This window comes from Pteropus medius, unplaced genomic scaffold (genome assembly GCF_902729225.1).
Source record: "Pteropus medius unplaced genomic scaffold, Ma_sr-lr_union100, whole genome shotgun sequence".
NCBI classification, from domain to species: domain Eukaryota; kingdom Metazoa; phylum Chordata; class Mammalia; order Chiroptera; family Pteropodidae; genus Pteropus; species Pteropus medius.
The window spans coordinates 471,608-495,160 of NW_024342469.1; the positions used below are offsets into that span (position 1 = coordinate 471,608).

General features: G+C 65.7%; 2 protein-coding genes across 7 annotated transcripts; both read right to left on the minus strand.

The window, feature by feature from the left end:
* Positions 1–1,390: 1,390 nt before the first annotated feature.
* Positions 1,391–10,983, minus strand: TRABD (TraB domain containing). 6 transcript variants are annotated; one of them, XM_039863102.1, is made up of 11 exons: positions 10,848–10,952; positions 6,024–6,104; positions 5,634–5,702; positions 5,245–5,323; positions 4,632–4,798; positions 4,229–4,369; positions 3,648–3,758; positions 3,425–3,564; positions 2,988–3,178; positions 2,800–2,911; positions 1,391–2,668 (listed from the first exon to the last, which is right to left on the minus strand). In XM_039863102.1, the coding sequence occupies exons 3-11, from the start codon at positions 5,664–5,666 to the stop codon at positions 2,491–2,493; spliced, it is 1,152 nt and encodes a 383-aa protein (XP_039719036.1). In that variant the 5' UTR covers positions 5,667–5,702; positions 6,024–6,104; positions 10,848–10,952; the 3' UTR covers positions 1,391–2,490. The 6 variants fall into 6 exon arrangements, with proteins under 6 accessions (XP_039719036.1, XP_039719035.1, XP_039719034.1 ...); XM_039863101.1 differs by lacking the exon at positions 6,024–6,104 and having other exon boundaries at positions 10,848–10,983; XM_039863100.1 differs by lacking the exons at positions 6,024–6,104; positions 10,848–10,952 and adding an exon at positions 7,041–7,436 and having other exon boundaries at positions 4,265–4,369.
* A 3,662-nt stretch (positions 10,984–14,645) lies between these two features.
* Positions 14,646–22,080, minus strand: PANX2 (pannexin 2). Its single transcript, XM_039863104.1, has 3 exons — positions 21,855–22,080; positions 16,378–17,838; positions 14,646–15,930 (listed from the first exon to the last, which is right to left on the minus strand). The coding sequence occupies exons 1-3, from the start codon at positions 22,078–22,080 to the stop codon at positions 15,587–15,589; spliced, it is 2,031 nt and encodes a 676-aa protein (XP_039719038.1). The 3' UTR covers positions 14,646–15,586.
* Positions 22,081–23,553: the final 1,473 nt, after the last annotated feature.

The following is a 23,553-nucleotide window of genomic DNA, read 5'->3' on the forward strand; positions in this document are numbered from 1 at the left end:
AGGTCCCTGTAGGTGCTCTGTGCCAGGGCTCCCTGTGGCCTGATAGCCTCCCGTCCACCTGGCCTGCTGGCAGGCCCCTGTTCCCATCTTCCTTCTGAACTGCCCAGGAGACCAGCCTGAGCCTGGTGTCACCTCTCCCTGGGGCCTGGGCCCTCCTGACCCATCTCCTCATCCCCTCACCCTGTTGTCTACCCACACTCTGAACCTGTCCAGACCACAAATGAAGCTCAGCAATCACTCGGTGCCCGGGTGTGAGGTCTGCCCAGCCTGAGTAAGTGACAGACAAAACAGCTCCTCACCCCCACACCGCAGGCCGCTCACCTGGAAGGGAGGTAGGCCCCCCGGTTGGATGCTCTGTGCTTCTCCACTCAGACTGGAGAGCAGCCCTTTCCTGTGGGATACCTGCCAGGAGGGGTCAGGGCCTGGGCGGGGGCCGTGCTCTCGGGGCGACTGCAACCAGAGCCCCCCGCAGGGCCTTGCAGCAGTAGCAGACGATTTGCAACCTCAGCCATCACCTTGGGACACTGCTCTTTTGGAAGTGGCCATCCCTTGGGATCCACACGTTTGCTGGCTCCCCACCCCCAGCCAGACCCCCAGTTCCTCCCACTGCCCCTGGACACCACCTATCCCCTGCTGCCCTTGGAGGGTCTGCCACGGTCTCCCTGTCTTTATCCTCCCAGTCTGGAGGTGATCTGGAGGCTGCCCCAAGCCCAGCAGCAACCCTTGTCCTTGTCTGCCCCTCCCCCCGGGCAGGTCCTCATGAGAAGTGAGGCCTGTCGGGTGCAGACCTGTGGGTGCTGGGTCAGAGGCTGGGTAGCCTGCACCCACCCAGACAGACCTTAGGGTTCCAGCCATACCACCTAGACCTATGGCGAGACGACCAATCAGGGGTGGGCTTAGGAGCCTCAGGACCCACCAGCCCGCCAGCCATGATCACTGCCCTTGGTGTTGTACCAGGGAGTTGGCCTGTGGCAGAGGCAGAGAGCAGCCACTCAGCATGGGGCGGGTGGCCATGCTTCTTGGGGGACAGACATCGTGCAGAAGGGCCCACCCCAAAATCCTGCCAGGCACACTGCGTCTCTCCGGCCCCGCCTCCCCTCCCAGGGAGCAGCGTGGAAGACAGCGGGGCCGGCAGCAGCGGGTATGGGCGGGGGTGTCTGAGCACACTTCACCTCGGCTGGTACACTCCATGGGCTGGTTCCCTGCTTGGGATGGGCCAGTGCCTGCGACCGGGGCCTGTATCCTCTGCCGAGAGGCAGGTGGTGGCAGGTAAGTCCCAGCACCCACAGCAGTGCCACCAGTGTTTACCTTGCAGCCTGGGCCCCGGCTGCCCCTCCCGAGGTGGCTCCCTCGTCAACTGAGTCCCATTTTCACGTATCTCACAAAGCAGGAGCTTCCAAAAGTAGCTTTTATTTGTTTCTGAGGAACAGTACATGGATGGCAGGAGGGACATGGTCCAGCCCGAGGTTCCCTAGCCCTGCGTGGCTGTGGGTTTCCCCTGATTTGGTAACACACCGAGTCAGCAGACAGTCAAACGTGGCCCAGCTGGGCTACGCGGACGCCTCGTCCTAAACTGACGACCAGGACCAGGTGACTGTGCACAGGGCAATGACCAGGGGCCAGCCCGGCCTCGAGCTCCTGTCTGCAGCACCCTGAGGTGGGCATACGAGAGGGCGGTGGGCGCCTGCAGGCACACGTGCAAACTGGTGGGCCCTGGCGGACACACACCATCTGTCCACTGAGGGTAGGGGAGACCTGCAGGTCTCCCGACCAGATGCGCAAGCAGTAGGTGTGACCCCCTGCAGCCAGACAGGCTCACTGCTGGACCCCCAGGAGCTGGAAGCAGGCCACGGGGGCAGCTGGAGGGGCCCTTGCTGCCAGGGCTGGACCTGCCTGCACGCTCGTTCTCTCGGGGATCCCGAGGGAAAGCCGTCCTCCCTGTCCCAACCAGATTTAAGGCTCGTATTTCCTGACATTGCTTCACTTTGTTTAAGTTAAAGTTACCTGAGTAAAAAATTTCAGATATTTTTAAAAGCCAAGAACACACACCTCTGCAGGCAGAGCGGTGCTGGTGCACATCCGGCCGCCAGGCCGCCAGGCTTGGCCAAGCTGCTCCCCTGGGAGGACTACTCCCAGGGGCCAGGCCAGAGCCTGGGTGCTCTCGCCCTCCCAGCCCAAGCCGCCAGGCCAGGCGCTCCAGGCGCTGACGCACAGCCGAAGGCACAGTGAGGGAGGGGACTGCCGGCTGTGGCCCAGCGTGCCCGACCACCTAGGGCAGGGAGGGACTGGCGGGGAAGCGTGGCCTCGGCCCTCCCGGATGCCTGTCCTGGTGCCCGAGAACCCGTGAGCAGCCCCTGGGGGCGGGCTGGGGAGCCTGAGCTCAGAGAAGTTAAATAATTCTTTATTTGGGTGGGCTGGGGGAGGGCAGGCGAGGCTGGGCCCGGACGCGTGGGGGCGGCCCCTCAGGCGTGGTGGCTCCCTGTGCGCCTCCTACTTGTGCGGCCGGGCTGAGGACGCCCTCTGCAGGCAGTACTGGGTGGCAGGCAGCGAGAGGACCAGGCCAGCGGTGCGGCGCCCCATCCAGTACAGGCCATAGCCCAGCAGGCCCAAGAAGGCGACCTTCACAGCCAGCCGGGACACTCTGCCGGAGATGGACGGCGGGGGGACGCTGGTGGGGGGGAGGGAGAGCAGGCTGGGCCTGGTTCAGGGTGCGTGCTTCCCAGCCCCCACCCAGGCACGGCCAGCCGTCTCCGGGCCCAGGTCTGTGCTTGGGGAGCCCGAGGGGCAGGTGACACTCACGTCATGATCTCCTGGATGTTGAGGTCAGTGGTCCAGTTCTTCTCGATGCCGGGGACGTGGCCCATGCCCACGACGCCCACCACCACAGAGGGGACACACTTCCTGGGCTCAGCTGTGGGGGAGCGACAGTCAGCACCCACCTGTCAGCGACAGGCCCCCAGGGAGCCCCCGCCCAGACCGGCCATCACCGTCGGAGGAGCGCGGCAGCTCAAGGCGCCGGGCCGCCTGCCGCAGCATGTAGGTCAGGTAGATGTCGCGCTCAGAGACGATGGTGCGGTGCAGGTCGGGGAACTCGCCGACCATCTCCGCCATCATCTGCTCCAGCAGGTCCTTCTGCTTGCATCGCTCCACGTCATCCTTGCTGGGGGCAGGAGGCGAGCTGCCAGCCCCGCGGGGACCGCGGCCAGCAGGAGGCTGGTGCTACTGACCCAAGGCAGGGACCTGGGCACCCTTGGTTTGGGGCTGCAGCAGCAGGAGGGGTGGGGAGGCCCTGTTTGAGGAGGCCTGGCCCAAGGACAAGAGGGATGTGCCGCATGGCGGGGTTCGGCCGCGAGAGGGCCAGGCACTCTGCAGACTCCCCTCCCCCCACGCCACCGGCCGCTGTTCTGGGCCGGGGCTGCCCTACCTGATAGGGTCTGACAGGAAACACAGGCCCCAGGCCAGCTTGACCTTCTGCCAGAAGGACAGCGCGGCGATGGCCCTCTTGAAGGTGACGGGGATGGGCCGGTCGCCCAAGTGGAACTTGCAGAAAGGCACCTTGCTGGCCTGGGGCAGAAGCCGGGGTTGGCTGGGGCAGCCACAGCCCACCAGGTGGCCCCGAGCCCCTCCCCGGCCGAGCCCGGGCCCACCTCCTTGAAGGCCTCCCTGAACTCGCCACCAGGGGCCATGCCCAGCTGCTCGGTGATGTGGGCCGACACCTTCAGCAGCAGCATCTGCATGAGTCCAGACATGACCCCGTTCTGCAGGGACAGGGAGCCCGGCTCAGCGGCCTGACCGAGGGCATGGCCTGGCCGGGCCGCCACAGCACAGGGGACATCCAAAGCCCTTCTCGGCCCTCGGCAAAGCCCTCCCGGGGGCGGGGCGCACTTCGGGGCTACACAGTCGTGGACCTCTGCCCTGTGGACATCCTCATCCCCTCTCACCTCTCCAGCCCAGACCGACTCCTGTTATGCATCCCCTATGTGGGCGCCTGTCGGTGCACTGGACTCAGGCCCACGTGTGGGAGACGCAGTGGGTGTACTGTTCCCGGTGGGCGGGTGGGCCACGTGGCACCGAGACCACCCCGATCCCCAGGGACCTGCTCGGCAAACCCGGAGACCTTGCGCCATCCATGCTTCCCTCCTGTGTCTGAAAGCCGACGTGCCTTCCCTCTCCCACGGGCCAGGCCTCCCCTGGCTCACAGGAGGGCAGAGCGGGGGCGTGGCTGCACCTGCCGCACGGCCTGCTGCAGCTTCTCCAGGCTGACCTCCCGGGCCTCCCGCAGCAGCGTGCGCTCGTCCATCTTCAGCATGGACACGCGGTACTGGCAGAGCTCCACCACCACCACGTCCGGCTGCACCGCCCGGATCGTCTGCAACGGGCGAGCCGTCACCCTGGGCCCCGCCGCCCGCCGCCCCCGACCTGCGGGCAGACGCTGGGGCCAACTCCATTACTCAAGCGACTAGAGACAAAGTTCCACGACAGGTCTGCCTGTGTCACGGGGAGGCGGCAGGGCTGCGGCGGGAGGCTGGGCTGTGGGGCCACGGAACCTGCGCCCTGCCGAGCAGCACGGGTGTCGGGAGGCAGCGGCAAGGGCCACGGCCCTGCCCGGGGTGACAGCAGTGACAGCTCACCTTCACGACGTCCTTCTTGCTGTCATCGCTGAAGTGGGCTGTGCCCACCACATACACTCTGCTCCCGTCCTCGGCCACCAGCTCTGTCACCGTGCGTGGCAGGTGGGGCCGTTCTCGCCGCCTCTTCAGCTTCATCTCCAGCAGCAGATTGAAAGCATCCACGTCAGCTGCAAGGACAGCAAGACCCAGCTTGGGGACACCCACCCACACTGGCAGCTGGGCCGCATGGAACCTCCAGGTTCTCAGGGCTGGGAGGTGCTGTGGGGCGGGCGGGGGGCTCTACACACTCTGGAAGCCAGAAGCGCAGTGGGACACATGCTCCCTAGTGAAAGGCACTGTCCCCAGGGGGCCCCTCCCAGGCTCGATGCCACACACTCTCAGAGCCACCAGTCTACAGTCACTATGGAGTGTGACTGACCAGACTCGTCCCCGAGGGGGAGCACCTGGGACAGCTCTGCTCACCCCACGTGTGCTCAACAGCCCCCTCGCAACACCGCGGGGCAGCCCGGGGCCCCCCTTCACAAACTTGAGGGGCCACCTAGTCTAAGCCCTGCCAGCTAGGGAGCTGCCCACCCCTCCCGCCCAGCGCCGAGCAGTCTCAGGGAGCACGGACACAGGTTCTGGGGTTCTCCGGAAAGCACCCTGGGCACCACCTCCGACGCTCCTGATGTCACAGGGGGTTCTGCGTGGGCCTGTGAGGGAAGGGGAGTGTCTGAGTCGGGGTGCCCACACTCTGGGCACCCCCCGTCCCGACAGGGTTGTGTGGTTGCTCCAGAACTCCTGAGCCCCATGGGCCACTCGCTCCCCAGGACTAGAAGCCTCTGAGGGACAATCGTTCTGTAGACGGCCACCCTCAGCGCGCCCTACCCCAGGGACCCTTGGTGGACCCAGGGACCCTGCAGGAAATCCACACATTCTCTAGTGACCCTGGGAGGCTGCCCTGAGTGGGGTGTCCACCGGGACCCCACAGTCCTCAGACCCCCTGGCTGCCCGGTCTCTGACCTCCTGAGGTGGCTGCTCCTCCTCCTCCTCCATGGCTGCGTGGCGGCTCCCGGCAGCACTCAGTGAGGCCTGAGGAGACACAGGTGCGTCCTCACCTGCGGCCCCAGGCGGAGCGCAGGGCTCAGGGTGCCAAGGGGCTCTGTCAAGGGGCTCAGTCGATCATCCCACATGACCCCTAAGTGGGACTGCAGTGTCCCCGCCTTGATGTCACCAGCCACCGGGTCCTATGTGAGCCCTCTGCCAATTGTGGGCAGCTGAAGTCCAGGGTCCCCAGGGAGGGGACGGCAGGGGCGAGACTCTGGCCATGAGTGACAGGCCAGCCCTGCAGGCCGTGGCCACGAGCCTGGGGTCCTCCGCGAGCAGGACCCGCCGCCCCCACCTCCTGTTTACCCAACAGAGAGGAGGGCGGCAGCCCGGCAGACTGGAGAGCTCCTTTCTGATTTTGTTGCAAAACACAATTCACAAAACTTCCTAAAAAGAGAAAACCAAACGGAAGAAGTAACTCTGTGGATGAAGTTAGTGCTGGGCCCCCCGGGAGCGTGTCGCGCGTCCCACTTCCAGGACGTCGTCAGGGACGCCCACGCAGACGTCAGCAGAGGTGCGGGAGGCCCAGGGAAAGGGACGGGGTGAGGCACCGCGTGTCTGTGTCATCAGGAGCCCAGCCTTTTCTTTTAAGGGACACGACATCAAGTAGCACAGAAACGGCGACAAGGCCCAGGTGGTGCGCCAGCCTCTCCTGCTCCCCTCTCGGAAAGGGCCCTTCTCCCCAGAGGGAACTGCCGGGGAGGCCACCAGGGCCAGTGGACGAGGCTCCCGGGACAGGGGATGCAGCTGAGGCCGGCGTCAGGACCTGGCATTCTGGACCCCGGCCCTGCGGTGGGGACTCTGGGGGAGGAGCGGAGGAGAGCAAGCTGGTCTCCCTGGGCCTCGGCGCGCCCCAAGGTACGCGTGTCCCACCAGCGTCACCTCTGAGTTTAGTCACAGGAGCCAGAGGCTGCTGCCACAGACGGCGGGACGGCCCAGCTCGAGGACACCGTCTACAGTGTGGGCCCCGCAGAGAAGCAGGACAAGTGCCTGAGGCAGTCGCAGACGGACGATTCTCACTCAGTGCTGGTTTCGGAGTCTGTCTCTACGAGTCGTGAACTGACGCGACTTCTGGGGACACGCAGGGTGGACCCTGCAGGGGGTCAGCCCAGGCTCACTATTGCTACACTTTCCAGAACTTTCACAATCAAAACGAAAACAAATAACAGAATGAGCGTGACGCCACATCAGGCTCCTCCCCTTGTACCCTGTGGTCACACAGCCGACGGACCCAGGGACTCACTGCCCCTTCATTCTCCTCGGCTGCAGCCGGGAGCAACGGTCAGGGCAGGGCCCCCCAGATGTAACCGAACTTCGCCTGACCTGCTGTCCAGGGAGACAGCCCTGGAGCTGACCAAGAAGCGGGGAGCCCATCCCGAGAACGGAGAGGACTTCTGGAAGAAACGGGGTCGGAGGAAGGGTCCGGAAGAGGGACTGGCTTAAGGCCAAAGGAAGCACTGGGCCCCGGGCGGCAGGGCAGAGGCCAAGAAGGGGGCAGCGGAGCGGAGAGGAAGCCGGAAGACACAGCACAGGCAGGCGCCGCACTGCTTGCTCCTCTGCGGTGGGGTGTCCCCGCCCAGGAAGTCCCAGCAGCACCCAGTTGAGCTCGGGCCGGCCTCTGCCCAGCCCCAAGGACAGCAGCTCACCTGGGCCTCACCGCCCAGCACCCCCTTCCCGGCATCTACATGAAAGCACACAGCTGATGCCAGGCAGCCAGATAGACAGGAAGTGTGTGCCACCCCCCACCGCGCGGAGGGCGGGGCCCAGAGGTCACAGCAGGGGGCTTGCTGCCTCTCAGTCCTGGGCCCAACCGGAAGGCACAGCTGGACAGAACCGCCCTCAGTCCACTTTACACATAGAAGCAAATGATTCTTGATTCTGAGCAGCACCAGGCTGCCAAAGGATAAGAACAACTTCAGGGTACGTCCTGCGCTGACAGCCAGCAGGCGGGAGGCCACCAGGTTGCCTCGGCATGCCCTGCCGCGGGTGTGGTGGCCACAGGGCTGGGCCGGCACGCAGGAGCCCAGTCTGGTCAGGCCCACTCTATGAGGCCCAGGCAGAAGCCTGTGCACCTTTCCAGGGCTGATGAGCTCTGAGCCCCACGATGGCTGGGTCACCCAGCTGCAGCACCAGGACCCAGGTCCCCTCGCGCTCCCTGTCCTGCTCCTGGCAGTCGCTCCCCCGAGGCGGGTGCCTGGCCTGGGAGGGATCAGGCAGGAAGGCCACTGAGGACCCCTCAGCGCCGAGTCCAATTCTGAAGCACCTCCCTCTGATGCTACCACATCCACCTACCGCCTTCCAATACCCTGGTGCCCTCGGCCAGGGTTCCGGCGATGTCCACATAGAATGTGACTTCTGTGGGGCTATTAACGTCCCTCCCCTGCCACGCTCACCACTATGTGGGACCAGAGCCTCTCCCAGCTGCCCGGAGGGGAGCAAATGGCCGAACTCCACAGACTGCTGGGTCCGGCCCCCATCGCCACACCTGCTGCATGGAGCATCCGTGTCCTTCGCAGTTTCCTGCCACAAAATCTCCGGACTGATGGGTCCCAGGAGCTCATCACACCACTGCACGCTGCAGCGACAACGAACCGCTGCCTGACACCCTCAGGGGAGACGAGTGTGCCTCCCCCAAACCCAGGCTCCAGAGCCCGGGCTCCGCAGCTGGGACAGCTCTGGGCAGCCTGTGCGACCCAACACAAAGTGGGACGCTTCTGCCTGGTGCCACCGTCCTCGCTCCCCTCCAACCTGCTGTCACTGCCATGCAGAGCTGTCCACAGAGTATGCCCTGGGGAAGGTGCTGGGCACAACTGGTAGGAGGTGCCTCCTGAGTGGGGCTGCCTGCAGCTGGTCCTGGCCGTCGGGCCAGCAGGTCTGCCAGCTGCCAGCAACCATGCTGTGGGGGACAGACACCACAGGGCTGGCCAGATCTGAGATTGGCCGCTTAGTGCTGCGTAGCCTTGGGCAGGACACCTGTACACCCAGCCGTCTCACCTGTCCACATACAGAAGGTGCTCCTCAGGCTGCAAAATGCATGCCACACTCGGATGCCACTTCGGCCCATGACCTCTAGACCTCTCTAAGCTTCGCTCTGCTAGGGCATGCTCTCCTGTCCCCAGGAAAGAGCAGGGGAAAAACCTGCAGCCTGGTTTACGAGACCCTGAAACACGAGTTGTCCGAGGCGTTTCGCCTGTAGAGGGACAACACCACTGTCTGGCTTTGGGCATTACAATCCTCCACACACATGACAGCAGAATCACCCGTGTACTTGCAGGAAACAAACTCCAAAGCTGCGGGAAATCCCGACGGCCCGAGAGGATCTGCCTTGTCAAGTATGCCAGAGAAGGTGCCACTCAAAGGGCAGGAAGAGCCCCGCTTGAGTTAGGGACCCACCTGGGGTGTGTAGCCCTGGGACACAGATCAGAGTAACACGTTAAGTAGTCCTGCGTCTCATGAGGTCATGAGCATCTGAAAATGTTTTGCTAGGTGTCTGTTACTGCACAGAATCTGAGAACGTCAGACAGTTCGGGCAAGCCATGTTCCACCGGTTTAGCCCAGGCAGCTGTCCCTTCTCCTGGGGCCCATTGCTAGGGACTGTATTGTATCTCCCCAGATTCACACGTTGAAGCCCTAACCCTCATGGGATGGTGTTAGGAGGTGGGGCCTCTGGGAGTGACTGGGTTCCAATGAGGTGGGGAGGGTGGGGCCCATGATGGGATCAGTGCCTGTAAGAGCCGAGACCGGAGAGTTGGCCACGTGAGGACAGTGAGAAGGCCACTGTCTACAAGCCAAGAAAAGGGTCCTCGCCAGCAGCCAAACCAGCCCGCGCCTCCATCTTGGACTTCTAGCCTCCGGAACTGTGAGAAAACAGGCTGCTGAAGATGCCTGACTTGTGGTTTGTTGTTAAGGCTCAGGGCATAAGGCCCAGAGCGAGATAACCCTCCTCTCCCCACCACCCCTGTAAAAACTGGGGATCCAGAAACTGCCTTCTGGACATCAGCCTGGCTTCCCAGTACCGGCCAAGGGCTGACCAGTGCTGAATGGAGTTTCCACTAGGCTTGCTCAGAAAGCCGAGTCCCAAACTGGAGAGCTCAGAGGCTGCAAAGAGATGACTGGCCGGGAGGCAGCAAGGTGTGGCCAGAAGCCCCGCCCTCCTCTATGCCCCCACTTCTGAAACCCCGGCTCTCTTGGCCACTGGAGAACCCCCTGGGTTTGGCAGGACCTGCTTCAGGGAGGTGTGGCAAGGTTTGGGATTGCTGTGGAGGACATCCGAGCTGGAAGCCTGAATGGCTCCTTGTCCAGCATACCTGGCTGACCCTCCTGGAACCTGAACACTGCCCCACGCTGGGCCCCACACCGGGCCCCACACCAACCACTACCGCAGGGCGCTGCGTAGGGGCGGCCCTCTCCTGGCAGTGTTGCCCAGCGGCCTCAGACACACGACATTACTGCCATCCCGCGAGGCTGACGTGTGGCCCCGGGTCAGCGTTCCCTCCCAGCCACACCGCAAAGGAGGAAAGGGACAGGGAGCGAGAGAGAGCAGAGCCCTCACGGAGCGCGGCGAGCCTGGGGCCTGTGCACCGTCCTCTGCAGGCGACCCCGAGGGCCAGGCGGGTTCCACCCGGAAACCACCCCCTCCCTAACGAGCCTGTCCGGAGCCTCTGGCCAGCAGAGGACTCCGAGAGAGCTCCTGGCAGCCTCGACGCGCGTGCTGGGGGTGCGTCCCACAGTGGCGCGGACGGGGACTCTGTGGCACCCAAGTTACATCTCAGCGAGGCTGCTTCCTAGAAATGAGTCAAGACTCACCGGCCTCTGAAGTTGGCCGCGACAGGCGGGAGACCTCGGGGCCCCTCCGCCATATGGCAGCCTCGCCCCACTTCGGCTGCGGGCGGGACCGCCGCCCGGGAGGGGCCGCGTCCCCGCGAGACCCCGTCGCCCCTGCCCGGGGCCGGGAATCCCGCCCCCTCCCCGGCCTGCGCCACCCGCGCCCTCGCGACCCTCGCCGCCGTCCCCGCCCCGCGCGCCCTTCCGGTCCGAGGCCCGCGCTGGGGCCGGAGAGCCCCGGCCGCGACCCCCGCCCCCGGGACCCCGAGCGCCGCCTCCCACCCAGGCCCACGCCGCGCGGCGTACCGAGACGGACGGCGTTCCTCAGCCGGCCTCCATGCGACTCGTCGCCCCACCGGACGGGGCGGGCCGGGGGCCGCGGGGCGGAGCGGCCGAACAGGCCGGCGGCCGGGCCCGGAGCGCGCGGCATGCTGGGAAGCGCAGTTCCGCATGCCGCCTGCGTGCTCGGGCGGCGCGCGCGCGGACTACACTTCCCAGGAGGCCGCGCGAGAGAAGCCCCGCCCAGCCCCGGAGACTCCGGTCCTCGAACGCGGGAGGCGGCTACGGGAGCACGAGTTCGAGTCCTCGACCCGCCGCCCGAGCGGGGTGGCCTTTCGAAGAGCTCTTAAATTCTGTGACCGCAACTCTGTCTGTAAAATGATGTTCGTACGGCGTCCATAGGGTGGCTTTGCGTCCAGTGACACAGAATGTCAATCCCGCAAGAAAGGGACAAACCAGAGTGGGATACGAGGAGCGGGGAACTCGGATCGTGGGGCGCCAAGACTCCCGCGCGCCATCCTTCGGCATGGTGGCCGGGGTCCCGGGGGTTCCAACCCTCGGAGGGGCCTCCGGACGAGCGGACCCCATCCTTCCCCCTTCCCAGGGCCCGAGCTGGCTCGGCCACCCCACGACGCTGGACCCTTGGTCCCCCGCGGTTTGTGCGGGTGGCAGCCTGGGAAAGTGAGCGGTGCGCGCGGGCGGGCGTGGGAGGAGGACGCAGAGCCCCGGCCCTGGAGCGCCCCGCGGCCGCCTGCCCGGCCCCGCCCCTCGCCCCCAGCCGGCCACCTCCCGGCTGGAGTGTCATCACCGGTGGGACCGACCTGGCGGCCCAGGCGCTGGGGCTGCGCGCCGGGCAGGTGATGGTGGTGGTGGGTGGTGCGTGTGCTGATGGCTTCTCGCCTGCAGCGCACGTGGACCCCCAGCCAGCCCCCGCCACCTCCGGAAGCTTATGTCCACCTTCTGGACTCTGCTTCCTTGTGACGATCATCTGGGCCAGGACTGCAGGCTCTGCAGAAAGCCGCAGGGTCTGGCTGCGGCACCAGTCGGTGAGGGGAAGGGCTCCCGCTAGAAAAAGGAGGGACCGCCTCTCTGTCCTAGGACAAGCTACTCTGGGGCCACCAGCTAGAGTGGGGCCCCAGCAGTAACTGCCCCAGCAGGCTCTCCTTCCCTCGGCCTGGACCTGGAAGGACCCTGCCAGGCCTGGGCATGAGGGGTTAGTGCCGCCCCCAGCAGTCAGGTTTCAGAAGAGCCGCAGCTTTCTGAGGCGCCGGGCTGGCACTGGCGCTCGGTAGGGGTCACAGGTACCTATGTTGACCGCTGTGGCCTGGCTGACGTGGAGAATCCTCCCGCAGGCCAGCAGGCTGGGCTGGCTGCCAGGCTGCCACCCGGCCTCCCAGCACAGCTTCCTGGTCTCCCAGGGGCAGGCTGGCCTCAGGGACGTCGGTTCTCTTGGTGCGGGACAGGCACTTCTGGTTCACGGGCCTCTGGTCAGCGCCCTCTCCGTCCGGTTGTCATTGTTCGCTCTGCCAGTACGGGTTTTGTTCACCCTCCCGACCTTGGCCACCTTCGAACAGTAGAGCAGCAGTGCTGGCCAGGTGGTTGCCATGGTCCACTCTGGGGCACTTGCTTGGGGTCAGGAGCAAGCTGGCGTGTGGGAAGGGGCCTGGGTTCCAGGCCTGGCTGTGTGGGGTGGGGTGCAAGGTTTTCCCCAAGCTTCCCCTCTTCCGAGAGGGAGAGACGGTAGTCCCCACCCACCCCATCCACCCTGCTGGGTGCTGGGGAGGAGTGAGGACATGGAGGGCGGAGGGCTTCAGAGAAACACGAGGGCCCCTGGGCGCCCCGATGACGAGCAGGGGCATGGTGTCATCCCCTGGCACCTGCGGGATGCTGATTCGCACCCTTCTCTGCCAGCAAACGAAGGCAAGGGTCAGCTCACACCACGGGCATCGGCTTGCTCGAAGACTTACCACTTTTGGGTGGGACTTGGCTTGAAATGTCCTGGCAGGCCTTGCACCTGGGGACTGGCGGTGGCAGCCTGGCAGAGTGATCCCACTGAAGACAGACCCCGGGACACAGCCCCGCCTGGATCTGTGTGCACTGTTCCTGGCAGGAGGGTGTGTGCTGGGGACTGCGAGACTCGCGCCCCAGCAGAGCTCTGGGTGGAGCCACCAGGGGGCGCAGGACGAGCTGGAGGCCGCAGTAGGGCAGGGGTGGCTGTGCGGGGCTCTGCTGGAGTCCCAGGTCAGATGGGTGGGGGTGGGCAGGTGAGTTTGGCCGGGGACAGGGGACAGTTGGGAGACCAACCTTGACTCCAGCCACACTCGGGGAGGGGCAGGGAGTCTGAGGTGAATGCTGCTGCCTGAGGCTGGCGTGACTTGGGTTCCGCGGATAGGTCACCTAGACCTCTATCATCTCGATGGAGCCAGGTGCCAGTGTGGGACCAGTGCGGGAAGCTGCCCAGGGCCAGGGGCGTGTCCCCCACCCCACCCCGCCACAGGACTGAGCCAGCCCGTTCAAGTCCTGTGGGCACAAGGGGTCCCTTCCTGTGGACACATGGAAATAAATGTTGAGTGTCCACCTGAGGGGCAGTGGGCTGCAAGGCCTGTGACGCTCAGTCGGGGAGTGTCCTGGCTCAGGTGAGAGTGAGTGCTTTCTGGGGACAGGTTGTATTAGCTGTGCTTTTTCGTTTTCTGTTGCTTTGGACTCTGGGGCCTCTTGTGGAGAGTCCGCCCTCTTGGGTGAGCCAGTTCCTAGAGGGCCCACAACTCCAAGTGCAAACAGCCGTCCCAGAGCCCGCCCCTCCGCCGTGGGGCTGCTACTCAGGGCTGCGCTTCCCCTGCCCCGCCCTGTGTCCGGGTACACGGTACCCGGAGGCGGGTGGCGCCTGTGCCTGGGGCCTGTGACGGTATTCATGCGCGGTCCTCGGTCCTCGGTCCTCGCCCGCTCCTGCCTCACATGTTCTCTCCGGCGGAAACCACCACAGAGGCTCCTGTGGCCACTGTCCCTGGCTCCCTCTACCTCCTGTCCCACCCGCGGCCTCCCGTGTGGCCCTGTGGCAGAATCCTTCTCTGTAGTCGGTGAGCACAGGCTCTTTTCAATGGCAGTCGTCTCCTGATCCGCTGGCCTCACCCTCCTGAACGTCAGTAAAACCGGCACTTGAAACACGTGGTGGGATGGAGCCCCTGCCTGTCTCCCTGGATGACCTTCCGACTCCCCTGGGCAGCTCGTGGCTGCTTGGGGTGCGGGTGAGGGGCTGTGGAGGGCGGCCAGGCTTGGGTCTGAGCGCGGCGCAGCAGGTGTGCATCCTGATCTCGGCCCAGCATCCCGGCGACTCGAGGCCACACCTGCCTGTGTTAGCCCCCACACTGCCCCAGCTACCTTCCTGCACAGAGCACCCATCCAGACCCTGCAGTGGATCACCTGCAGTGGCCGGCAGGGCATGTGGCTCCATGGTGCACGTGGCGCCAGCTCTGTCCCTGCCCGAGTCCTGGGCCTGGTGAAGACCTCTGACCTGGACCCCTATATTAGGAGCATCTCTGGACCACATCAAGGATGCCTCTTCCAGGAAGCCTTTCTGAGTCCTGACTGTAATCGTGCTGTGCTAGGTATACCTGACAGCCCTTTGTCCCCAGGCATCTGAAGGAGAGGACAGCTTCCGGGGGGCTCATGTCTTTGTCTCTGCCGAACCTGTGGCCCCGCCATTCCCCAGCCTGTGACAATGGTGGCCCAGGGATGGGTGTGCAATTGGGTGGAGGCAGCCAGATGCAGGAGGCCCCCGCCAGAGCACAGGCTGCCTGCAGGATGGACCACGTGGGACGCAGGCGGTATCAGAATAACATTTATTGATATGCTCAGTGCTACCTTGTTAATACTGTCACGTTGTTGCCGTGGCTGAGGTAATAGGGACAGACCCACCAAGCGCCGGCCCTGGGCGCCCATGGGAAGCGGCATGGACCCTGGGGCCGGGGGGCTGGTGGCCCGGGTGGGGGACATGGTTATTGCGTTGGACCCCTTCCTCACTCGCATGCCAGCGCCCACGCCTAGTCTCACACACTCGTTCACCCCTGGGCCTCTTTACACACATTGGTGCCCACTTGCACGCACTTGCACACTCAAGCACACATCTACTTGCACACTGGCACCCTCCTCCTTGCCGCACTCACTCGCACACTCACGCACACACCGTCTTTTGTTTTAAATGCACCTTAAGTCTCCTGATAATAAATACACTCGCTCGTTACAGTAACCATAGTAAAATAAAGTACAGGTATGTAGGGGACGAGGAGAAAGTGCATGTTGATCTTTGGCCCGCGAGCAGACCCTGGCCTCTGCGAGGGAAGAGACGTGAGCACGGCCCCTTGGGAGTGCCCAGGCCTGGCGGTGCCACCGTCCCCAGCTCCCTTGCAGGCCTGGGACCCAAGTCGTCTTCCCACAGACCACCTCAAGGCCAGCATCCCGGGCCCAAGACAGAATTGACTAAAAAAATAAATTCTTCATCTCATAGCCGAGCGCCTGATGCAGGGATGGGGGCTCCAGGCCTTTCTGGCCGAGGCTCTGCTGGGGTCACAGCCAGCCCCTGGCCCAGCCAGCCCCCAACACTGCCGTGGGGGGCCGGGTGGGAGAGATGCTGAGCCCCGAGGCATGCGGGCGGGAGGCTTGGGGTGGGCAGTGCTGGCGAAGCAGAGGCCGCAGCCGCGTGGGACTGGGGTCGGTGGCGGGCCACGGTCATGCAGGGGGCCTGCGATGGCCCAGGCAGCCCTATCCCCTCAGAACTCCACGGTACTCACTACCGTCCTCGGCTCGTCAAAGGTGGCGATGAGGATCTGCTGCGGTGGGGGGAGGGCAATGAGGCCGCCCACGTCCGGGGGCGCTCGGGGCCCCCCGTCCTCCTCCTCCCGGGCCTCGTACAGCGTGCCGATATGCAGCAGCGGGTGGGTGGCATTGCGGCTCAGGATGGTGAGGGCGTCAGCCTTGCCCAGGCCGGCCGGGGACAGGGGGGCTGTGGCGGGGGCCGCCGGGGGCGAGCAGATGTGGAACGGGCCCCCGGAGGGAAGCGCGGCCCGGGGGGCCTCTGCTGGGAACAGGATGTCCTCCGCCGGGAGCGAGGCGTCTGCAAAGAGCCGAGACCAGACGCTGTCACGCCGCGGAGGCTCCCAGTCCCCACCAGGGCAGGCTGGCCACCCAGGGCCAGCTGGGGCTTGTGGCTGTGAAGCATCCTGGGAGAGGCCGATCCTCCCTCCCTTGGCCGGGCTAGACCGTCTGCACACAGTGGCTCCTGGAGCTACAGCGCCCGAGTCCAGGGCCTTCGCAAGGGCCCGAGTGACCTCAGTGCCATGTGCCCTCCAGCCACAGGCCGGGGGCCTTATCCCCTGCAGCTCACAGGGGTCCGCAAGGCTCTGCCCGCGGTCACCCCTGCAATCAGCCCACCTGGCGCCCCCTCACTTCCACCAGGCAGGTTCCCAGGAGCCTGGTTTGGGGAGGGTGGGTGGTGGGGGTCTTCCCCTTCCTGGGACCCCAGGCGCCCAATCCCCATCCAGGGTCCTGCCCAGCTGCCTACCTTTGGTGGGTGCTGTGGCCAGGCCTAGCCCGCACTCTTCTGCCTGCGACAGGAAGCCCCCTTCCTGGCTGCGGGAGGCGGGCAGGGCGGCGGGCAGCGGCTCGGGCTTGGCCTTCTTGGCGCCCAGGATGTAGGGGTGCACGTCCAGGGAGAAGTGGCGGGTGTGCTTCTTGTCGGGGGCGGGGGGCGGGCCCGGCGCGGGCCCCGCATCGCCGCCGCCCTTGTAGTGGTGCGCCGCGCGCGCGCCCGCGTCCCCCAGCGGCGCGATCAGCGTGTCGGTGGCGGTTTTGCGGCGCACGGGCTTGGGCTTGTCGGCCTTGCTGTTCTCCACGCGCATGACGGCCAGCTGCTCGCGGAAGGGCTGCGGCAGCGGGTTGCTGCTGGGGATCCACTTCATCTTCTTGCGGGGCCGCTTGACCACCGGCGGCTCGGCGGCGCCCTCGGGCTCGGCGGGGTTGGCGCTGGGGTCCACCGTCTGGACGCCCGCGTCGCGCACGGTGGGCGTGGCGTCGTGGTTGGACTGCGCCAGCGCGGCTAGCAGCTGCCGCACCACGTTGTCGTACATGAGGTCGCTCTCGTTCGTGATGAAGTCTAGTCGGTTGAGCGACTTGATGTGGTCGCGGTTCTCGTTGCAGAACATGGCCAGGATGTTGATGTCGCAGAACTGGGAGCGGCGCCACTGGCGGCGCGTCTTGATGCCCACCTTGTGCAGCTTGTCGAAGATGAAGTTGCTCTTGCGGAAGATGAAGAGGTGGATGAGGTTGACGAGGATGATGAGGTTCATGGAGCACAGCAGCACGATGTCCACGCCCGCCACGATGCGCTGCAGCTGCACCGACGGCAGCTTGCAGCTGACGCGCACCGCGGGGCCCCCGCCGCCCGCGGGCCCGTCCGGGGACGCGCCCAGCGCGCAGGTGAACTCGTTCTGCTTCTGGGTGGCATAGTAGGTGCACAGGTAGGAGATGGGCGCCACGCTGAGCAGCAGGATGAGCAGGTGCCGCGCCAGGTACAGCTTGGCCAGGAAATTGCTGCGGCCGCGGCGCTCCAGGTACTTCTCGAACAGGTTCTGCTCCGGGCTCTTCTCCTTCTCCGCGTTCTCGATGATCTCGCGCTTCTCGCGCTCCGTGATGCCGGGCCCCTTGGACTGGATCTGCTTCTCGATCTTGGGGGCGCGGCCCTCGGCCGCCCGGTGGTAGCAGTTGTCAATCTCCTGCAGCAGGAAGTTGAGCTCGGAGGTGAGGCGGGTGGAGGCCAGGAACTCCCAGCCCAGCGCGGGCACGTACATGATGGCGGCGAAGGCCAGCAGCGAGTAGGGCAGCAGCTTGTGCTCAAACAGCGACGGCCACAGGCTGGCGTCCACGCCGGGCAGTGCGTCCCGCAGCTCCGTCCAGCAGTAGCCGCGCGCGTACAGAGCCTGGTCGCGGGTGAAGTTGTGTGGGGTGTAGCAGTAAATGGGTTCCTCTGGAGGCAGAGAGGAGATGCGGGTTGGGGATGGGAGACCCCAGCAGGCGCCGCATCCCAGCCCCGCCCACACAGCTGCGGGGCGGGGACTGCTGTTCCCGGAACAGAACCCCCCAGGCCCAAGGCTTCCCCTCCCCCATTTCCCACCATGGGTGCTCCCACATACAGCAGTGGGCTGCCGCACGGGTGGGGTTACAGCTGTGCCCACCAGCCCAAGGGGACCAGCCTGCACTTCCCACATCAGGCCCCTCTCCAAATGCCACAAAATCCTGTGAACGCAGGGCGGCTGAGTCCCAGGGAGGAGCAGAACAGGCCATGCCCCTCAGCCAGTGTCCCTCTTCGAGCTGCACAGCAGGACCAGACCCCGACCTTGCACTGCCCCGGGTGCCCCTGGCTGTCCCCGGAGAGGACACTGTGGCTTCTGGAAACCCCGCTGCTGAGCGCCCCGGGCCGACGACACACAGCCCCTCGGAAAAAGCACCCAGAAGAGCCGGTGCCCCCGATGCGGCTCCAGGGAGAAGCCAGCCTGTGCCCATGCCACACACACTCCCGCAGGCCCCAGGCCCCAGCCCCTCCCAGTCGGGTCTGAGCCTGTGCGGGCGCCGGAGCGCCTGTCCACAGGTGATGCCGAGCTGCTGCCGCTGCTGTGTGTCCTGTCAGCACCTACCCCTCCCCGCCTCGGCTCTGCGAAGGCTGCATCCTTGGTGAGTGGGACCCCACCCCAGCACTCCCCAACCTCATGCCCCCCCCCGCCCCAAGGGAGGGCAGACTGTTCCTGGACCCCACAGCTTTTACAGACCTCCGTGCGGTGTGGTGCCGTGGGCTCCCCAGAACCTGCCACCAGTCTCCTTTACACAGACTGCAGAGGTCAGGTTAGGGGCCTGCTGAGGCCCTGAGCCTGGATGGTTTGGGTGGGCCTGCTGTGACACAGGAGTCCTCGGAAAAGGTGGCAGGAGGGATGGAGGCAGAGACTGGGGAGAAGACAGGATGCCGCTGGCCTTGAGAGTGCAGGAAAGGCCAGGAGCCGAGGGGTACAGGTGCTCCCAGGGACTGGGAAAGGCCGGAGAGAGTCTCCCCTAGCCTCCGGGACGAATGCGGCCCTGCTGACCCCGTGGCTTCAGCCCCCTACCTCCTACGACACATTTCTGACATCTGAGCTGCAGAACCAAGAGAGGGGAAGCTCGTGTCGTGTTGGATGGGCTGCAGGAGCTGACGGTGCCTGGCCGGCGGCTGGCTGGCTGCTTCCTCCGCCACGACCCCTCCCGCCCTGGCACCAGCCCCAGTGGCGTGAACAAACATGCTGCCGGGGGCCCTGATGGGTGGCGCCCCATGTGGGACGGAGGGGGACCTTCAGGGCTGCCTGCAGTGGGCGTCCCCGGTCTTCCTGAGCTGGCTGGGTGGGGGTCTCACTTCTCATGTCTCATCTTGGAGGCTCCTGGGGACCCGCAGGCACAGGGCCCCGCAGCTCATGCGTCTCGGTCCTCAGGGGGCCAAACGCTCCTCCTTTCCCTTTTGGAAAGGAAAGCAGCAGAGAGCTGAGCTAGGACAGGTGGCCTTGGGGACACCTGTGCTGCCATGGTTGGGAGGCACACCAGGCTCTGCTGGGACTTGATTACTTGGCTGTTTTAGGAAAAAGCAGAGGTTGGTCCCCCCACCCCAGGCCCACATGACGTCAAAGGACCCGGTAACCCCTCGACTCCGCCTCCCCATCTGGCCCGCACGCCCGCCCGGCACAGCCCTGTCCACCACTGAGCGGTCCACGTGGAGGAGGAGCTGCTTGCAGCAGCCCGAGCCAGCAGCAGTGGGGTCTGCCGTCTGCCGTGCTCCAAGCTGGGGACACAAGAGTCCAGGGAGGCCCCTGGTTGGGAGGCCAGCAGCACCTGGCAGGCCCTTCACCACAACCCGGACGGCAGAAGCATGGGTTCCCCTTGGGTCCCTCGTGAGCAAACCAGAGTGCACAGGTCACTCGCCCTGGCTGCAGGGCACCCACCGGGCAGGGGCCCTTGCTCAGACCAGGGCGTGGAGCCTCCAGGGAGCAAAATGCTGGACGCTGAGCTGTACCTGGGCTCAGGCCTGTGCAGACGCGGCGCACGCCTGCCCACCGCCATGCGGGGGAACGGGCCAGAGCTTCTGACTTCCCCTCGCCATCGGACCGGCCTCCACGCTGTGGACACAGGGTTCTCACCTGCAGGGCCCCCTTTCCCTGCACCCCGCTGTCCTCGTGTCTGGGGAAGGGCCCCCACTGCTCCCAGGCACCTCGGGCCGAGGTTTGCCGAGCGGGTGGGCCCTGACCTGGCTGCAGTCCTGCCCCGGCCTGACCCGAACAGCAGAGGCAGTTCACGGCCCCCAAACCACGGGCAGTGAGGACGAGCACGCGCACTGACTCAGGGAGGACCTGAGAACCCACGCCGACCCCCATTTGTTTTGTGACCCACCTGCCACCTCCCAGGAGGCCTGCTTCATCCCCACACAGGCAGTGGGCCCAAGTGGGCGCACACATGTCTGTAAGCAGCACAGGGGGGTGAAAGGGCGGGTCCCCCAGGACCAGGTGCACTCAGGGAGACCTCGGCAGCCCAGGCCTGGCCGAGCTGGGCTCACAGCGGAGTGGGAGCCCTGTCCTAGGAGCTCAGCTGAGGGTGACCCGAGCCCTGCGCATCTGCAGTGGGTAGAACTGCATCCCCCAAAGTCCCAGCCCCTGTGTCTGTGACCTCGTTTGGAAATAGGGTTTCCACAGATGTCATCAAGTTCAGATGGCGTCACAGAGTGGGCCCCAGTCAGTGACTGGTGTCCTGTAGGACGAAGGAGGTTTGTACACAGACACCCCAGGAGAAGATGCCGGTGAGGAGTCCACCAGGAAGGTGACGGTGAGCAGTCCCCAGGACTGCCGTGCCCCGGGGAGCTGGAGAGGGAGGGACCCTCGCCGGGCTCCTGGAGCTCGGCCCCCGGCCGTGAGAAAACGAAGCTCTGCGGCTCCGCGCACCAAGGTGGAGCTTGTTTGTTGCAGCGTCCCCAGGCACCGAGAGTCTGTGCCCACCTGAGTGTCACCTGAGGCTCCCTGTGCCTGTCAGTGACGTGCCTGGGTCACATTCACACCTGACCGGGCTGTGCCTCCTGGCCCCTGTGTGTATGTCCTGACCCCAGGAGTGTCTGAGTGTCTGGACACTGGTGTGCCCCCACCCTAGGGTGGGATTAGGTGGCCTGAACAACATCCACCCTGAGCTCTGGCATCCGCAGGTCACAGGGACCCCTAAAAGGTGAGACCTTTGTGAAGGAACTGATGCAAGGTTTGCCAGTGTCACTCAGGGGACAGAGCCACATGTCACTCCTCCCTCCTGAAGGGCCCAGGAACCCAGACCCCCTGTGCCCTAGACTGGCATCCTGGCCCTCAAGCATGGCCGATGGTCTGGGGAGCGGCGTCCTCCATACCTGGGCAGAGAACCGTGGCCAGCCAGACCCTGGGGGGCATTTCAAATGCCCAGCCGCCCACCTCTGAAGCCTGGCCCTGTAGCTGACCAGAACCTGACCGGAACCTGCCGGCTTCTCAGGACTCCTCCCCGGGACCTGCCCCTCCCGCCCAGCCCTCCTACCGAGCCCGGCTCTCCCACCGCCCGGCTTTGCTGCTCTCCTCGGCCTTCCCCTCACCTGTGACATCCTTTTCTGGTCCTCACCTGGCAGCTCCTCCCTCTTAGACCCTGCCCACGCCCCTCCTGGTCTCCCCTTCTCCTGCCAGACCCCGTCTCATCTGCCTGGACGCGAGGTTCCAGAGAGGGTCCGCTAAGCGCCAGGGGAAGGTAAAAACAATGCATGCAGGAGTGGGGTCGGGGGGCAGCCCGAGCCACTGGCGCCCCTTGCAAGGACGGCTGCTGTCAAGTCTGCTAAGAGACCCCCTGGGTGCCGCCGACACGGCCGGCCCCAGAGAGGTGGCCAGTGGCGGACGGAGCAGCGAGGGCGGGCAGCGCCCGACACCTGCAGACGCGCCCCCGACACCGCCCCCCGCCCCCGCCCACCGGCCTCACCTGCGAAGTTCTTGGTAAAGACCAAGGTGACCAGCAGGATGGGGACGAGCACGGTGCCGATGGTGACCACGCGGTCGAAAGGCAGCTCGAGCTTGAGCTGCAGCAGCAGCGCGGCCAGCGCGCCCGCCTTGTCGTCCTGCGCGCCCGGCAGGATGAGCTCGCGCAGCTTCTCGCCGGCCAGCAGCGCCGTCGCCATGTCCGCGGGCTGCTCCAGGAGGTGGTGCATGGGGGGCGGGGGCGCGGGATCTGGCCGGGGGCGCCGGGGCAAAGCGGCGGGGGCGCGGGTGGGGATGGAGAGAGCGGGGGGCGCTGGCGGGAAGGGGGCGCCGGCTTGGGAGGGGGCGCCGGGGGTGGAAGGGACGCTCAGGGTGGGGGCAGGAGGGTATTGAGGGGTGCGGGACCGACGGGGGGACGGGAGGGGCGCGGAGCCCGCGGCGGGGTGGGGGGCGCTCCGCCGCCGCCCCCGCGGGCCGGGGTCGGGCCGCCCGGCCCCGCCGCCCCCGCTCGGCTGCAGCCCGGCTGGGCCTGGCGCGTCCTTCCGGCGGGGGCGGCGGTGTCCCTGGCTGGGGCCGCGGCCCCGCTCCCGCCGCGGGGAGGGGGCTGTTTACCTGCGGCAACTCTCGGCGTGGCTCCGCCCCCCGCCCCCCCACCCCCGCCACGCAGATGCGGCGCCCGCGATGACTTTGCAAAAAATATTTAAATTGAATAAAATGAATTAACAAGGACTGGTCTCTTCTCTTTCTCAGGATGGGGGAGGGCGGGCGAGGCTGAGGCGGGGGTACCCTCTGGGGCGGGGGCGCGCACACGGTGGAGGTGGGGAAGGGGTGGGCTGGGGCTGGACCGGCCGCATCCCTGGCCCCCAAGTCGCCCAGCCCAGCAAAGAAGGGGCTCCTCGTTCTGGGTCTCGCAGTGTCGCCCCTCCTCTACTCAAAGCCTGGCCGTCACTGCAGCCGCGGAGGCCCCCACGCTCTCTGGGGTGTTGCGGACACAGACAGGGGACCTGGCGCCCTTCCCCGGCTCCGAGCGCGGACACCGCGGGGTGTCTTTCCTCACTGGTGCCCGCCGCGCACGCCAGGTCCCGACGTCACCTGCCTAGCCCTCTCCCTCTCCAGCCTTGACCTCCTGCCCATCACCCCCGGGTCGTGTGGCCGGGACCAGCCCCAGACCTAGGCTCTGGGGCCTGGTGCTCCCTGCCGCCTTCCTGACCTTCACCCCCGCCCCCCATTCGTGCGCCCACCCCGTGCCCATCCATTCCCCCATTCCCGCTGTGGCCCTTACAACTGCGACAGGATTAGGTCTCAGCAGAGCGCAGCTGCCAGCCCTCAGGCCGGCTGCCGGCGAGACCTGCTGTGGTTCACGTTTTCCTTTTTACTCTCTCGCTGGTCCCCTTCTCCCTGTAACGGGGTACACGCGTGCCATCTTCGTAAAATATTTAGTGCGCTTGGATGTTAACTTCGTTCAGTAATTCATCCAACAGATACGTCTGGCGTCAGTATTTGCAGCCTTGGGGTGCTGCTGGGAGCAAGCCGGCCACGCTCGCCCTGGGGTCTCAGACACTGGCGCCCGTGCCCACGTCACTGTTCATAGGGGGTCCCTCTGCTTCTAAAATTCATGTGTTTCTCAGTGATGCCGCCGCCTTTAACTTGTCCAGCTCACTGAAGCAGTGAGGCCGCCTCCAACTCCCACCCCAGATAGCCTC